Here is a 17,448-nt window from a genome sequence, read left to right as displayed (position 1 = left end):
GTCCCGGGGTCGGGGCCGGGACCCGCGCCTTTCCTGGCGCCCGCCGCTGTCGGGGGCATCTCGTTCCATCTGCAGATCGGCCTGAGCCGCGAGCCAGTGCTGCTGCTGCAGGACGCGTGCGGCGACTACAGCCTGGCTCAGGTCCGCGAGATGGCTTGTTCCATCGTCGACCAGAAGGTAAGGCGCCGCGCGGCTCGGGGACCGGCGCCTCCGGCCGCACAGGGGGCGCTGCCGCGGGCCGCCCCTCGCCGCGCCAACTTTCCGGCTCCGGGGGCGCAGGCGGGAGCCAGCCTCACTGGGCTCAGCCAGCTCGGACGCCGGCCTCGGTGGGACCCGTACATCCCGGCCACTGCCTTCCCTCTTTCACATTTCGCTTTATTCCCGGATTTCTCTCCCGTCTGCTCTCTCAACTCCCATCCTGATATTTTGCCATTATCTCTGTGCGCTTCTCCTTTTCCAAAGACCCGCAACTATCTTCCCTTTGGACCAGCCTGTTTCAGGCACCCGAATTCCACTCCCGCCAGAATTTCCCCCGGGACACGCTCAGCACCGCTTCGGCACCGCCCCCTCCCCCTTGAGTTCCCTCTCAGTTCTCCTAGATGCTGAGAAAGTTCCTGGAATGGTCTGGAGAAAAGGAATTTCTCACCTGTCAGCTAAGTTTTTAAGAGAGGCTGATTGGCCCTGCCAGCTGTGAAAGCAACTGGCCAGACCTCAAAGAACCCTCCTCCTCGTCGTCTTTTAATGCCGCCTCTATATAAACATGATAACATTTTTTTCTAACAATACGAAGTTGTAGCCTTCCTACTTTTCATCCTCTGGGCGCTTAATAGTGGGAGCGTGTACACTTAAATGCGCGGGGCTGATGGATGTACCCCTAGGCTGCCTGTGCCCATCATCTTGAGGATGTGCAACTCTGGCCAGTGGCCACCAAAGACAGGTTGCCAAAAGGGTTGTTATCCTGGACCAGCCACCTCGAGAGTAGACCAAGTGGCCTGCCATTATTGCAAACGCAAGTTTGACTTCTGGGTTGTCCCAGTAGCCTCCAGAAGGATGTAATATGGAAGAGGATGATAAGAGTAAGAAAGAGGGGCGTAATGGCGCCTGCCTAAGTGTACACAAATGGTGAGTGTAGAAGTCTCTTAGGGGGCTGGCGACTGACTTCGAACCGACTCGTAACTGACTCTCTAGAGGGTTATCAGAGGCAGTAAATCACACGGGGGAAGATTGCCCCATCTTTCCCTGAGAGCAGCGAGTGGCTTTGAACCGCTACCTTTGGGATTGCAGCACAGTTTCTTACCACTAGAGCTCCCTTGGAGACTGACTAGACATTGTTATTAACTTGCTTTAAGATTATCACTTGAATAATCATGAATTACTTACTTTACTTTGGAACAGAGTTTGCTAAGTTTTGAGGGTTGTGAAATGTGACATTAAGTACAGGAATATTAGGGAAAAGCCCCAGGGAGAAGTCAGTAGTCTAGGAAGTTAGGCATTGGTGACGTTATGTTGGGCTTCCAACCCACAGTCAGAAGTTCGAATCACTCATCTTTTCTGTGGGATAAAGAGAAGGCAAATCTCCACCTGCAAAGAGTCAAATTGACTAAACAAGCTGAGAATTTGTGTTTTAGGAAGTTAGAAAATTCTAGAAGCCAAAATAAAGTAACAATAAGTGTCAAGAATTTTTATTGTAAGTAGTGACGTTTTATTTTACATGTAACTTTCAGTTGCTTACTGTTTACATAAAAATGGGGAACTATGTGATATTAGTACAAGTCTTCCATGTGATTGACATTATGGAACATATATTTTAGGTGAGTGGGTCACTCTAGTTTCTCAAAGCCTTCTTACAAGAATGGAGATTGTCTTCTGCAACAGCATCTTCCTCAGAATGCAAATTGGTCATTTACAGAACAATACTGAGAAGCAAATAAACAGTCTAGGATAACATTGCTCAAGAAGCTAATGCAATTGCATAGAAATTTAATGTGCCCTAAATTTTAGAAACAAGGTAGATTCAAACTGGGTCTGATTGCAACGGATACACTTTATTTTCACCAGTATTATAGTGCATGCATATTCATGCACCACACACACACACACACACACACACACACACACACACACACCCTCTGCTTTAGGTTGTTATTGTTTTAGGTTGAATGTTATTAACCTGTTTTAGGTTGGGTAGAAATACTTAGAAGGTTTGGGACGGGAGTACTACTGAATGGAGAGTGGATTTCTGTTGTCTCAGGGGTTGCCAAGAGGGATATTATATGGAAGGAGTGATTTAAGTGCAAAGAGAGGGGCAAGGAGCCCAAATGACATGTGGCAGAACTGAGGATAAGTGATAAGGGCATTTAGGGAAAGTACAGAAAATGTAATACTCTTGTACATAGATATATCATGTCTAGGACATCCAAAGATGGATTGTGCCATGTGGAGCATGTTTTAGAATGCCAAAAGTGTTAAGGCAGAAGGAAAACTGGAGTTCAGTCTTAAGCTAGTTGAGACCTGAGCCAAGGCTCTGAGGAAGAGACCTGAATAAATATTGCAAAAGGAAAATCGTCAACTCTTGTGAATGATATATAAGGAACACTCCTTCCGCTTCCCCAGTCCCTTTACATTTTTTCCTAGCAGTTCTTCAGTTTCTTAAGAAAAGTTGTAAAAGCTTGACTGGCATAGTCACAGTAAAGATCTCACTGAGACTTCTCTCCCTCTCCCCCCAAAGATTGTGGATGAGTGAGGGTTATATTTAGAAATAGGGATTTGAGAGTCATTTATATACAAGATGTTGTGAATACATATTGGCTGGTAGATCTCGACAGGAATTTTTCAAATCATGTGTCTGTCATATGTTTCGGGACACTTTATTACCTCAGGCAGCAACAAGATGAAGCGGACTGGACGTCCTTCAGAGTAGCAGATATCTCCCTGCTTTTCAGACTAGGAATGGCAGAGAGGGTCAGTGTACAGCTAAGAAAGCCAGAGGTTCCATGCTCTTTATTTCAGATTTCCTTGAAGAATCTTGGAGTCCCCGGGTGATAGCAGGATAATAACCTGTGCTTAGCTGCTGTCTGAAAGACTGGAGGTTCAGACACAGAGGCACCTGCAAAGAAAACCCTTATGGCTAGCTTCTAAAAATCGACCATTGTAAACCCTGTGGTTTTCCAGTGTGGAACACAGTTCTGCTCACATCGGAGTCACAGAACCAACTTAATAGCGATTTCACCACAAGAACACATTCAAGGGGAGTTCTGGTGGCCTAGCTCATAAGGAATTGTGCTGCTAACACAGAGATGGCAACTCTCTGGCAAGAGAAAGATTGGCATTCTCTTCCCATTTGATTTCCCTTCAGCTCATCGCCATAGAAGCGGACTCATAGCTTACCATCCAGTGGATTTTCAGAGGCTGCAGATCACACCTGAGGAGATGCTCATCTTTTTCTCATGGCTCAGCTAATGGATTCAAACAGCATTCCTTTGGATTGGCAGCACACCTCCTTACCCACTAGGCCACCAGAGCTCCACAGCCTCTAAAAACTTGCTGGAGGGTCATCCATGGATGAGGTCTGGCTCAGTCGTAATGTGTATGAACTTGGAAGTTTGTTATTTAGGTGTTAACGTTATGTAGAAAATACAAGTGAGTTATTTGGGAAGATAGTATAAATGTGGGTCACATGGCCAGTGAAATAAGAGCTAGGACAAAAGCAAAGAGCTTAGTCATCTTCACCCACCCTGTTCCATGTAGTTGGCAGAACAAAAGAAGCCATTTATTGGACACTTGTTAGATGATAGTCTGCATGGACCACATACTGCCAACTCTTCCACAGTGAGTGAGTGAGAAGCACTTTCTGAAAACATCAACTGTGAGGAAGCATGACAAGGACACAGAGGGAACAGAGAGAAGCAAAATGGACAGGTGGAAAATGGAAGCAGTAGGAAAGAGCGCTAAGTTTGAAAGAATTTGCTATTTACTATGTAAGCTCTGGAGCTTGGGAGCTCTGGTGGCTTAATAGTTGTTGAACTGACATGTGGTTTGAATCCGTCTTTCTCCATGACAGAAAAATGGACCATATTCCATGTGATATACTGCGTCTGAAAGCTTTCTGGAGGGTCACCTATGAATTGATTCTGACTTTATGATACACAGGAACGTGTAGTTTGTAATCCTTTGAGCACACATTAGAAAGCTCTTTTGGCTTTCTGACTCTTACACGTTTATTGTTTCAAAAAGTGATAAAGTTTCTCACCTGATTTTGTTCAAGAGTTCTCTAGTTTAAATTTTAGAAATGTTAGCTAGTAGTTTCTTTCAGGTACATTCATCACATTTCCTGTGACACCAGTGCCTGAAATATATAGGCTGAATGAGAGAGATCCTGTCCCCAAGATGATGATGATGTTATTAAGTGCCTTTGAGTTGAGCATGACTCATAGCAACTCTATGAACTAAAAACCTGAACTCAGTAGCCATTTTTTGGGTGATAGATGAGGCTCGCTGCTTCTCTATTGACGTATATAACCTTTGAAATCCTTTGAGACAGTTCTCCCTATTCTATGATGACTGGATGGCAGTGGGTTATGTCAAATGTTATTGCTTCTTTTTTTGTAGTATTGACCCAAAGTTTTATTTTTAGTATGCATATTTCTTAACTTTTCAGGCATGTAACCTTGAAGGATGGTTGTATATGAAGACAGACTGTGTGTTAGTATTCTTATGATTGTTTTCAGGACAGTAAAATAATAATAGCCCTAGTTTAATTCACATTGAAACACTTTCTATTATCAAAGGAATATTAAGTATGTAGGCTTGAGAAGTATTGCTTTGAAGTAAAGAATAACATTAACATTCCAAAGGAGAATTGGTTTGACTTTATAGTGTATTTTATCTACGTGCACGCTTTTTTTGTACATGTAATTTAGTCAAATGTGATGCAGTTAATACGATTATTATGTGCTTTTGTTTTTGCTTTAATCCAATTAGAAGGACAGCTTGCATATTCTTCTTGACTTAACTTCAGTATAATAGGATGTCCATAAAACTATTGGCATGTAATTTCACAGTAAACTCCTTTGCCTTATCGTTTACCTGATCAGAGAAGGCAGAATAAGATTTCAAGCAGAAGGTAGCTTATTAAAGGAATAAAAAGGGTGGAATCTTGCTTGGGGAGCAGTGTTATTTTCCTGGTAAATCTTAATTTTTAGATTGTGCATTGTTTCTTAGCAGTGTTTGTCTCATTCTTTCCTATTTATTATTAATTATTATTATTAATTATTATTATTAATTATTATTATTATTATTATCTACCCTAATTCTACACATATTGGGAAAACTGAAATTAGTTAGCTCCTTGTTCTGCCCACCACAAATATTTTTAAGCTAATGATGATTTTTTAGTTTCAGGATTAATTCTAATTCTAAATTGGATTTATTGTTGCTTCTAGTTTAATGTTTGATGTGAAGCTTGTGAGAGCTGAGAATTGCTGGCACTGTCTTGTTTTTCTAAGCCTCTCAAGTTTTCTACATTTGACAGGTCTTAACCATTTTTCCTATCTTGCATTTTGGTGGAAAATATTTGGGTTTTCCTTCTTTCAGAAATTTCTTTCTTGCACAAGTTCCCACTGTTGGCAGGTTTGATTGTTTGTAACATATTGTTGTTAAGTGCCGTCAAGTCACTTGTGACTCATAACAACCCAGTATACAACAGCTCAGAACCCTGCTTTATCCTGAGCCAACTTGATTGTGTCTGACACACCTACTCCCATGTAACCTAGACATACTAAGTTCACTGCCATGAGTGAATTCTGACTCAGGGTGACCCTGCATGGGATTTCTGAGATTGTAAATCTTAAAGGGAGGAGTTTGCCACTTCATCTTTCTCCTGAATGACTTCTAGATCTGAACTGTCAATGTTTGCTTGACGTTTAACCTACTGTACCACTAGTACTTCTTACAGTATATGGAAGTGTGTGTAATACTGATATGTTTTATATATGTTGTCGTGTACCGTTGAGTTGGAACCAACTCATATGTGGCCCTCTGGCAAGTTTTCAGAGGCAGTTAATCGCAGGGGAGGAGATTGCCCGTCTTTCGTCTTTGGAACAGCTGGTGGATTTGAACCATGTGCCTTCGGGATTGCAGTGCAGCTTCTTGCCACAAGGCCACCAAAGCTCCCTGTTCTAGAAATACATATACATATTGATATATAGAGAACCCTGGTGCCTTAATGGTAAGGAGTTGCACTGCTAATTCAAAGAAAGAAGTTTAAAATTCACTAGCTGCTTGTGGGAGAAAGATGGAAAATCTCCTCCTTTGCAATTTATAGTCTTAGAAAACCTGCTGGATTGTCAACTATGAGTTTCTATGACGATAAACAACAACAATATATATGTGCGCGTGTGTGTGTTTGTGGAGGGTCAGCACGATGGAGGAAGACCCTAAATGAGATGGATTGACACAGTGACAGTGGTAAGGGGGGCAAGAGTGTCAGAGATGGTGAGATTGGCCCAGAATAAGACAAAGTTTAGAGCTACTATTCTTAGGGTCACTATGAGTTGTAGTTGACTCAATGGCATATGAATATGTACATGAGAGAGACAGTCCATGACGTACAAAGGGACTCTATATTGATGATTCCTGCGTTAGTGGGTTCTGACTTGAGTCAAACATTAGTTCTTTTTTCCACTATTGCCTTTCATTTAGTATCTTTACAGATCTTACCTTTGAACATCTGTGATAAAGCTTGTGGCCTGGAACACTATGTAGTTGTGCTTCTGTTGTTGTACACTGTCAATTTGGAAATGGCTCATGTCTCACCCTCCAGTGGGTTTTCAGAGGCAGTAAGTCTCACAGGTGGAGATTGTCCATCCTGCTCCCTCAGAGCAGCTGGTGGATTTGAAATGCATGTCTTTGACATTGCAGCACAGCTACTTACCACGTGACCACCAGAGCTCTCCTTCTGTGTTGTACATATTAATGCTGAGATGTCCGGTAAGACAGATAATCATGGATGTGCTTTGTCATAATTCCGATTCACAATAAAATGATAAAGGGTTTAGAAAGCAAAGTTGATAATCCACAGGTTAGAGGTTGGAACCCACCTGTGGCTGGGAGGAAGAAAGTTGGGACATTTCACTTCTACAAAGAATATAGCCTGGGAAGCCAGTGGGGCAGTTCTGCTCTGTCAAATAAGTTGAAATCTGTTCATGGCAGTGAGATTTTAGTATTTATACCAACCCTTCCCCCAACTTGGCCATTGAGTGATTTCCTAAGCATATCAGACTGCTTTCTGTTTTCCTAAGTGTGTAAGCTTGGTAGCACAGTGTGAAATATGTTGTCTGCTAGCCAGAAGTTCAACAGTTTGAATCCACCTGGCTCTCTGCCAAAGAAAAATGAATAGTCTCTTCTCATAAAGAGTTACAGCCTCTAATAGAAAGTCACTCTGAGATGAAACTTTCTAATGACAATTGGTTTGGAAGCTTTATGGAAGCAAATTGTTCTTTCTCTCTGAGTAGGATTGGCGAGTTCCTACTACCAACCTTGGAGTTTGCAGCTGAGCATTAAACTCAGGACTACCAGGCATTCTATACACACTGGTGATGTTGCATAAGCAAGCACATAGTGTGTTTTGTGTTGTGCTGAAAACAGGATGATGAGTGGCTTCAAGGGGGAAAGTCTGCACCTTAAACATTGACAGTGTCAGAAATGAGTGAAAGGTCACCATGAATTAAAAGTTAGAACAGACTTAACAGCAGTGGATATTTTTTGTCTGACTGTGCAATAGATAAGTGCTTGGCTGCTAACTGAAAGGTCGGAAGCTGGGTGTGTGTGTGTGTGTGTGTGTGTGTATGTGTGTGTGGTGTCTGTAAAGGTGCAGAAGGGAAAAGTGGACAGGACATAAATATTTAGGGAAGTGTAAACATTTTTATTGTTAATTACTATTTTTCTCTTTCTTTGTTTTTCTTTTTTAGTGATATGATTTTATATGATCTATGCCAGTATATACATGAATAATTTATAATGACCTTAGTAGACATTACATTTTCTAAATCTGTGGATGTTTGGGTGATATTCACCTGAGATTACTTTGAGAATTAAAGATATAATCTGTAAAGGATTAAACATACTTCTTGGTAGGTAAAAAAGGGCACAATAAATGGAATAATGAGAGTTTAGACTAGCATACTGTCTTGTTAACAAAATAGTATATATTACTTAAGCTATTCCTATTTTTTATATGTATTTATATAACTATATATAAGTAAGGGGGGCTCTGGTGGCCTCGTGCTAAGAAGCTATGCTGCAATCTCAAATGCAAACCGTTTGGACTCTAGCAGCTGATGCACAGGAGAAGGATGGGCAATCTCCTCCTATGCAATTAACTGTCTCTGAAAACCCACCCGAGGGTCAGCTATGGGTCGGTTCCAATTTGGCAGTACACAACAACAACAATATGTAAGAATGTGTACACACACACACACACACACACACACACACACACACACACACACACTTACACTTGTGTGTCTGTCCGCATACTCTGCTGTTAGGCCCAGGTGACATTAAATTATCTCTACTCTCTATAACAAAGCAAGTCTTGGAAGTAGTTATGTTTTGAAACACCCTCTCAAATCTCACTTTTTAGATTTCAAGGATTACCTTCATTTTGAGTAAATGAAAAACACATTTGCTGATAAAAGTAAAATATATTAACAATGCTTTTTATTATTTTTTTACATAAAGCTCATTTAATTCCTTTCTAGATGCAAGTAGAGAGTGGAATTTAAATGATGACTATTAGATAGAAAAGGAAAAAAAAGTGAATGCAGCAATTACCTCAACAAATGTATCAGAGATGATGAGGATGGCATAGGATAGGACCAATTTAGATCTGTTGTTCATAGGGTTTCTGTGAGTTGTACTGCATTCAGTAACACCTAACAACAACAACAACAACAAATAACATTTGGTAATATAATGATTCTTTACTCTAGTCCTTAAACAGAAATCACAAGTTCCTTTTCATATCAGCCCTTAACACGAGGAGGAAGGCACTTGAAAATGAATTTTGGAGATGTAGAGATTATTTACTAAATTGTTACAGCTGATGAATCGCTAATATTATTGGTTGTGTATATACTGAAGTGTAATTAGGTGGATGAAAAGGCAGATTTATTGGTAAATAGTTGATTTCCTCTCCAGGTGTAGAAGAATTTGACAACCTAAAAAATACCTATCTGTCTTTTAAAGAAGAAGGGTATATTGGAAAATTACATAAGACAAGAAACTAGTAGAGCGTCAGGATAAGAGTAGGTCAGGAAAGCAGGTGTTTTTAAGTGCTCTTGATTTGACTAAGGTGCATGGTGACGCTGTGAACAACAGATTGGAACCTTGCTCTGTCCTGCATCACCCTTACAGTCTCCACACTCACAATCCCGAAGATGCAGTCACTGTATCCATGTTCATGCTCTTCCTCCCTTCATTGACCTTCTATTCTTCCCAGCATATCTTTCTTTTCAAGGACTGGGCCCTCCTGACAACATGCCTAAAGTATACAAGATGAAATTTCACCATCTTTGCCTGTAAGGAACACCCTAGTTGTACTTTCTCCAAAATAGATTTTTTTTTGTTCTTTTGACAGTTCATAGTATATTCATTGCTCCAGTTCATGATATATTCAATACTCATCTCAAAACCATGATTTAAAGACATCATGCCTTCTTCAGTCATTCTTACTGTTTACTCTCAGATGCATACAAAAGCATGTCTTGGATCAGGTGCATCTTGAAGCTGATATCTTTGCTCTGTAGACTTTGAAGTGGTCCTTGACAGCAGATTTTCCCAGTATAACAAGTCTTTTGATTTCTTGACAGCTGCTTTCATGAGTTTTGATTATGGATCCAAGTAAAATGAAATAGTTGTCTTTTATATTTTTTCTTTACGTAGTATGATGTTGTCGGTGCAGTGGTGAGGATTTTTGTCTTCTGGATATTGAGATGCAATCCATATTAAGGCTGTAGTTTCTGATCATCTGCAGTATGTACTTCAGATCTTTTTCACTTTCTTTAATTAAGGTTGTGCCATCTGCATAATGCAGGTTGTTGATGAGTCTTCCTTCCTCCATTCCTCATGCCACATTTTTCTCCATATTTATTGTTAGGATTATTTGCTCACCATATAGATTGAATACCCAAGAATATGAACCTGATACATACCTTTCTTGACTTTTAAACTGCAACATTCCTTTGTTTTGTCTAGATAACTGCTTTTTAGTGTATGGAGGGGTTTAGTAGGAACATTAGTAAGTGCTCTAGAATACCCATTTTTCTCAATGTTACCCATAATATATTATGACTTATGCAGTGCAATCATTGCTCTTGAATGCTGTGTAGTATTCAATCATGTGACAGTACCATGATTTCTCAATCCAGTCGTTTGTGGATGGATATTTGGTTTGTTTCCATGTTCTTTGTATTATGAATAAGGCTTCTATGAATATCGGTGTACAAGTGTCTGGTGGTATCTCAGTTCTGTTTTCTTTAGGGTATATTTCTAGCAATGGTATAGCTGGGTCATATGGAATCTCTATGTTTAGCTTTTTGAGGACATGCCAGATTGTCGTCCAGAGTGGTTGTATCATTTTACAGTCCCATTAGCAATATAGGAGAGTTTCAATCTCTCCACACACTCCAACATTTATTGCAAACTGTTCTGTTAAATTTAACTACTGCTACTGAGTGAGATAGTATCTCATTGTAGGTTTGTTTTTTTAAAATTTTTTTAAATTATTATTAATTTCAATGAACATCTACAGAGATTTTGGAATTCCATTCATTCATTGTTGCACTTTCTCCCCACCCACTCGCCCCCACCCCCAGTTCACTCCTCTCCTTGAAAAGCAAAACTCCTTCATTGGTACACAATCCCCCCACCCCCGCACATCCCCACTATTTGCGTCTCCCTTATTGCCAGTGATTTTGAGCATTTTTTCATGTGGCTGTTGGCCATGTGGTTGTCTTTCTCTGTGAAAAGTCTTTCCATGTCTTTTGCCCATTTTGTAATTAGGTTATCAGACTTTTTCTTGTGGAGGCTCTGTAGCAATCGATACATTTTTGTTTTGAGAGTCTGGTCAGAAATGTCATTGGTAAATGTTTTTTTTACCAGTATGTTGGTTTTCTTTTAACCCTTCTGGAAAAAGATTTTTTATATGCACAGGGAATTAATCTTTAGAAGGTCTCATTCATCAGTGTTATCCTCTCCTGATTGTGCATTTCTGGCTGTATTGGCCACCCACTTTATACCATAGGTGAGGCTTTCTAAATTTGAACCCATTTTGTCTCTTATAATCTTTATTGTTTTGGACTTTACCCTGAGGTCTGTGATCATCTGGAGTAGAATTGGTGACAGCTCATCTCTGAATGTTTGGTGAAATTCAATGATAAAATCATCTTGGCCAGGACTTTTTCTGTGGCAGGAGTCTTTTTACCTGCTCAGTTTCATATTTTGTGATGGTTCTACTCAAGTGTTCCATGTCTGACCATGTCAATCTGGGTAGGTGTGGATGTCTAGGAATTTGTCCATTGCCTCTAGGTTTTCAAATGTATCAGAATATAGATTTTAATAATATTCTATTATTTATTGATTTAATTTCAGTTGCTTCCTTTGTCATGTCAATTCTTTCATTTCTTATTTGAGGTATTAGTGTTTTCTCTTTCTTTTTCAAGTTTTTCTATTTTATTGACTCTTTCAAAAATCCAACTCCTATTTGTGATGGTTTTAGTTGTTTTACTGTTTTCTTTCTTATTGAATTTCACTTTTGTCCTTATAATGGTCTTTCTTTTAGAGGCTGTAGAATTATGTGAGTGATCTTTTACTTTTTGATGTTGAGTTAGTTCATGAATTTTGCTTCTTTCTTCCTCTTTAAAGTCAATTACTATTGCTGTGAATTACTCCCTTAGGACTGCCCTAGTTGAATCCTAGAGGTTTTGGTATGCTATATTTTTATTGTCATTTGTTTCAAGGTAATTTTTGTGCTTTTTTTTTCTTCTTTAACCCACTCATGTTCTGCAGGGCGTATTTAGCTTATATGTGGATGGTTTTCTAAACTTTATCTTCTTGCCATTAATTTCTAGTTTTATGGCATGTGGTCTGGAAAAATACTTTGTGTTTTTTCAGTGCTTTTTAATTTGTTGAGGCTGCTTTGTGTCCCAATGTACTGTGCGCACTTGAAAAGAAAGTAAATTGACCTTTAGTTGGGCACAGTACCCTGTGTATATCCACAAGGGCAAGTTGGCCAGTTGTATAGTTTAGGCCTTCTGCATCTTTGTTAAGTTTCTTTCAAGTGAAAGGGATTGTATTAAAATATCTTACCACTATTGTGGTAGTGTCAATTTGTTTTTTCATGTGTGTTTTATGTATTTTGCAGTTCTGTCATTTGGTGTATAGAGTTGATAAAGGTAATGTTTTCTTGATTTGTTGTGCCTTGAATCACCATGTGGTGCCATTTGTTATCTTTATAGTGGTGGGTTGTTTTTGTGTTTTTTTTTGTTTTGTTTTGTTTTGTTTTCCATCCTGAAGTCTGTTTTATCAGAGATTAGTATTGCCAGTCCTGACTTTTTTGTGTATGCCATTTGCTTGGTATATTTTTTCCCAGCCTTCGTTATTTTTAGTCTATATTTTTCCTCATTTCTTAGATGTGTCTTTTGTAGGCAACATATTGATGGGCTTTGTTTTTTTTGTCAATTTTGCAACTCATTTTCTCTTAATTGATGCATTCAAGCCATTCACATTAAGTGTGATTATTGACAGGCCCGGCTTTGTCACGGCCATTTTACGTTGTCTCTGTTTCTGGTTACTGTAGTCCATCCACTTTCCTTTGGAGTCTCTTTTTGAAGGACTTCCCTAGAATTTCTTTCAGAGTTATTCTTGTTCTCACAAATTCCATAAGTTCATTCTTTTCTGAAAATGACCTAATTTCTCCTTCATATTTGATGGACAACTTGGTTGGGTACAAGATCCTTGGTTGGCAATTATTTCTTTTCTGCCTTTTATATAAGTCATCCCATTATCTTCTTGCTCCCATGGTTTCTGCTGAGAAATCAGAGCTTAATCTAGTTGGTTTTCCTTTGTTGGTGACTATGTTTTTCTCACACTGATTTTAGTATTCTATCCTTATTTTTTTTAGAGAATTTGATTATGATATGCCTTGATGTTTTCCTTCTGATGTCTAGTTTGTTTGGAGTTGTCTGAGCTTCTTGAATGTTGGTTTCCTCATTCTTCCTGATACTAGGAAAGGTTTTTTTAGTATCTCTTTCATGATTTTCTCAATGTTTATCCCCTTTTGTTCTGTAATTTCCACCAAAAATGTGTTGCTCCTTTTGATATTATCCTACATGATTCTAATGTTCTCTTCATTTTCTTTCCATTTCTTTTCTCTTTTTTTTTCCTTGTATATCCCCACTAAGGATCCTGTCTTTTTTTTTTTAGGATCCTGTCTTCTAGCTCACTAACTCTCTGTTCCATCTCCTCTGTTCTGCTTTTTTGTACCTTCAGTATGTTGAAAACATTTGTTACTTAGGTTTTGATTCTCTGGAGTGCTTTTTCTTGTATTTCTGTTATTTCCAGTGCTCTTTTGGCTAGACTTTCTGTCTTGTGATTTTTTTCTAAGGTAAATAAAAACACATTTTCTCATCAAATAAAATGATATTTTTTTCAAATATTAAATCTGAATGCCTTTAAATGAGCCTTTGTATGATGTATTTTTTTTAACTTATTTAAGATGTTAAAGTAGTAACTTTTCTCTTTGTACTGAAGTCAGCTAGATTTTAGTTGATGTAAATTTTAACCTTGCAAGTAATTTTCCACTTAATTATTCAATTCCTAAATATTAGTTGTAATAAATATTACTCCACTAGGTTATGTTGCTCTTGCTGTTGTGTGCCATCAGTTCGCTTGTGACTAACAACCCTGTGTACAACAGCCCTGAAACCGGCTCTATCCTGTGCCATTTTTATTGTCTCTGACATACCTACCCTCTTTTCCTCAATCACTGAATTAATCCATCTCATTGAGGGATCTCCTCCACTCTCTCAAACATGATATCCCTTTCCAAGGAATGGTCCCTCCTTGAAGCATTCCCAGAGTATGTCAGACAGAGCTTCAGAATCCTTGCCTCCAAGGAGCAGCCTTGTTTCACCCTCTCTAGGATAAACCTGTTTGTTCTCCTGGCAGTATATTCTGTACTCTTCTCCAGCACCACAGCTCAAAAATACCAATTCTCTATCATTGCTAGTCATTTTCCTGCTTTCTGACACATAGCAAATAATTGCGAAGACTGTGGTCTGAATCAGGCATACCTTAGTATCCAGACTGATATCATTGCTCTTCTGTACTCTGAAGAGGTCCTTGACAGCAGACTTTGCCCAGTGCAATTTATCTTTTAATTTACTGGCTGCTGGTACCAAGAGTGTTGATTGTGGAGCCAAGCAAACTAAAGCTGTAAACAATCTCAATCTCTTCGCCATCCATCATGATGCTGCCACTTGGCCCAGTGGTGAGAATCTTTGCTTTCTTGATGTTGAGCTTCAATCCATATTGAAGGCTGCAGACCTTGACCTACTGCAGCAAGCATTTCAGGTCCTCCTTAGTAGTGTTAGATTTTTTCAACTGTTATTACATTCTGTCAAGTCAGACTTGACTCATAGCTGACCCTTCCAGTGAGTTTTCAGAGGCTATAAATTGCTGAGAAGAGATTGCACATCTTTCTCCTGCAGAGCAGCTGGTAGATTTGAACTACTTGCTTTTGGGTTGACAACATACATTTTTATGACTAGGGTATAAGAGTTCCATTTTCCATTCTTAGTGCTAGACATTAAAAAAAGTTTTTTTCTATGTTGTCAATATCAGTCATTATTTTTGTTAGATTCCTCTAGTCCATTACAACTCATAGCAACCCTGTGTCCAACATGTCGAACTCTTGCCCTGTTCTGCAACATTTTACATTCTCCATTGGGCTTCAGCCCATTGTTTCAGTCACTATGTTGACCAATGTTGCCAGTTTTCCTCTCTTTAACTGACCTTTCATCTTTCCATGCATCAATGTCCTTTTCCAAGCACTGGCACCTCCTGATAATATACCCAAAATATGCCAGATGACATTTCACCATTCTTGCCTATAAGAAGCACTCTGGTTACACTTTTTCCAAGACAGATTTGTTTGTTTTTTTCATAGTTCATGATTTGTCCAATACTCTGTAAGTATCACAACTCAAAGCTATCAATGTTCTGGCCTTCCTTATTCATTATCTAACTCTCACATACATATATATGGAGCAATTAAAAATACTGTGGCTTGGCTCAGATACACCTTAGTCTTTTAACAGACATGTTTGCTCTTAATACTTTTAAAGGGTCCTTGACAACACATTTTCCCAGTGTAACGTGTCTTTGGGTTTCTTGAGTGCTGCTTCCGTGACTTTTGATTGTAAATCCAAAAAGGAATTAATTGACAACTTCATCCTTATATCCATATAACATGATAATGTTTATTGGTCTTATTATGAAGATTTTTTTGTTTTCTTGATATTGAGATATAATCTATACTGGAGGCTGTAATTTTGTTTTTCTGTATTCACTTTCTTCTGCAAAGCTTCCTAGTATTTTCTCCAAAAGCCACCGGAATAATTTTCTCTATCTTAGGCCCTCTAGTGACCCAGGTCACCCATATTTCCAGCCTCAGTGACTCCAGCTTCCTCCTCAATTCCACCATCCTATTTCTCAGTTCCCCTCTCTGTGGCCCAAAGGGCTGTAGGTTTTTTTATCTTTTTTTCAGCAAGTACTTCAGATCCTCTTCAATTTCTGAAAGCAAGGTTATATTGTCTGCATAATGCTGATTGTCATTGAGTCTTTTTTCCAGTCTTAATTCCAGATTCTTAAAATGGTCCTGCTTATTAGTTAATTTGCTCACAAATATTAAGTAGGTATGAAAAAGAATACAACCCTGATGAACACGTTTCCTGATTAATAATGTAATGGTGTGGTATGCCGTATAATGGGAACTGACCCATAGTTGACCCTCCAGAGGGTTTTCAGAAGAGATTTGTTCATCCCTCTCCCATGAAGCAGCTGGTGGATTTGAACTACTTACCTTCAGGATTGCAGAACAGCTTCTTACCACTTGGCCACCTGAGCTCCCTTAATAAAATAACAACAAAAAAAATTACTATAACTATTCTTGCATGCCTTCAAGTTGTAGCTGACCCATAAGTAACACTCCAGTGGGTTTTCCAAGTATGTAAATTGCAGGAGCTGAGGACAAGTGGTGAGGTTTGTCTGTTTTTCTCGTGCAGAGCTTCTGCAGAATTTAAACCAACAGAGAGGTGTGGACTTTGGGTTAGTAGCCCAACTTCCTATGGATTATGCCCTCAGAACTCCCTAATAATGTAATAACTACTGGATAATTATGAAAATGTAATTTTTAATAAATAGCAATATTCAGAGAGTGACCAAGGATACAATTCTAGTCCACTGGCTTTAATGGGAGGAGATTGCCCATTTTATTCCTATAAAACATTGCATTTGGAGTGTAAATGTATACTGTTTCCAATCAACTAATGTAGTCATCAGATCAGAGCAAGGAAACACTGTGTGGTTCAAAATCAGGACATGTATATACCAGGGATGCATCCTATCTCCGTACCTTTACAATCTACATGTGGAGCAGATCCGTGAGGTTGGACTCTATGAGGAGGAATGTATCATCAAGGTTGGAGGAAGACTCATCAGTAGCCTACACTATGCATATACAACCTTGCTTGCTGAAATTGAGGAGAACATGAGGCATTTGCTGTAGAAGGTCAAGAGCTTGAGCCTTTAATATGGATTGAAGTGCAACATGAAGAGAATGAAGGTTGCCACCACTAGGCCAACTGACAGCATCATGATCAAAGGAAAAGAGATTGAGATTGTTAGCAGCTTTAGTTTGCTTGTCTCTACAATCAAAACTCTAGGTATCAGCAGCTACGAAATCAAGATTAATTGCATTTGAAAATCAACTGTTAGGGATCTCTCCAGAGTACTGAAGAGCAGCGATGTTAGTATAGAGAGTAAGATGCTCCTTATCCAAGCCATAGTCTTTGTAGTTACTTGCTATATGTCAGAGAGCTGGAAAAGGAATAAGAATGATAGAAGAATTGATGCTTTTGAGTTGTGTTACTGGAGAAGAATATGGAACATGGACTAAGCACAAACAGATCTGAAACTGAAGAGGGTGAAACCAGGCTGCTCCTTGGAGGCAAAGATTTTGAAACTCTGTTTCATATACTTTGGGCATGTTGCCAGGAGGAAACAGTCCTTGGAGAAGGACATCTTGCTTGGAAGGGTGGAGGGATAGCACAAGAAAGGAAGACCCTGGATGAGATGGATTGACTCAGTGACTGGGATAATGGAGGTATG

At 39.2% G+C, this 17,448-nt stretch overlaps 1 protein-coding gene across 1 annotated transcript in view; it reads left to right on the top strand.

Moving 5' to 3' along the window:
* Positions 1 to 17,448, top strand: part of PRKD1 (protein kinase D1) — a 483,556-nt gene that overhangs the window by 645 nt on the left and 465,463 nt on the right. The window contains exon 2 of the mRNA XM_006889992.1: positions 3 to 177. Coding sequence (XP_006890054.1) covers positions 3 to 177 — 175 coding nt within the window. The remainder of the gene's footprint in view (positions 1 to 2; positions 178 to 17,448) is intronic.

This window comes from Elephantulus edwardii, unplaced genomic scaffold, assembly GCF_000299155.1.
Source record: "Elephantulus edwardii isolate Elephantulus edwardi_28Jun2011 unplaced genomic scaffold, EleEdw1.0 scaffold00084, whole genome shotgun sequence".
Taxonomy (NCBI): Eukaryota; Metazoa; Chordata; class Mammalia; order Macroscelidea; family Macroscelididae; genus Elephantulus; species Elephantulus edwardii.
This window is presented reverse-complemented; position numbering and strand designations above follow the sequence as displayed.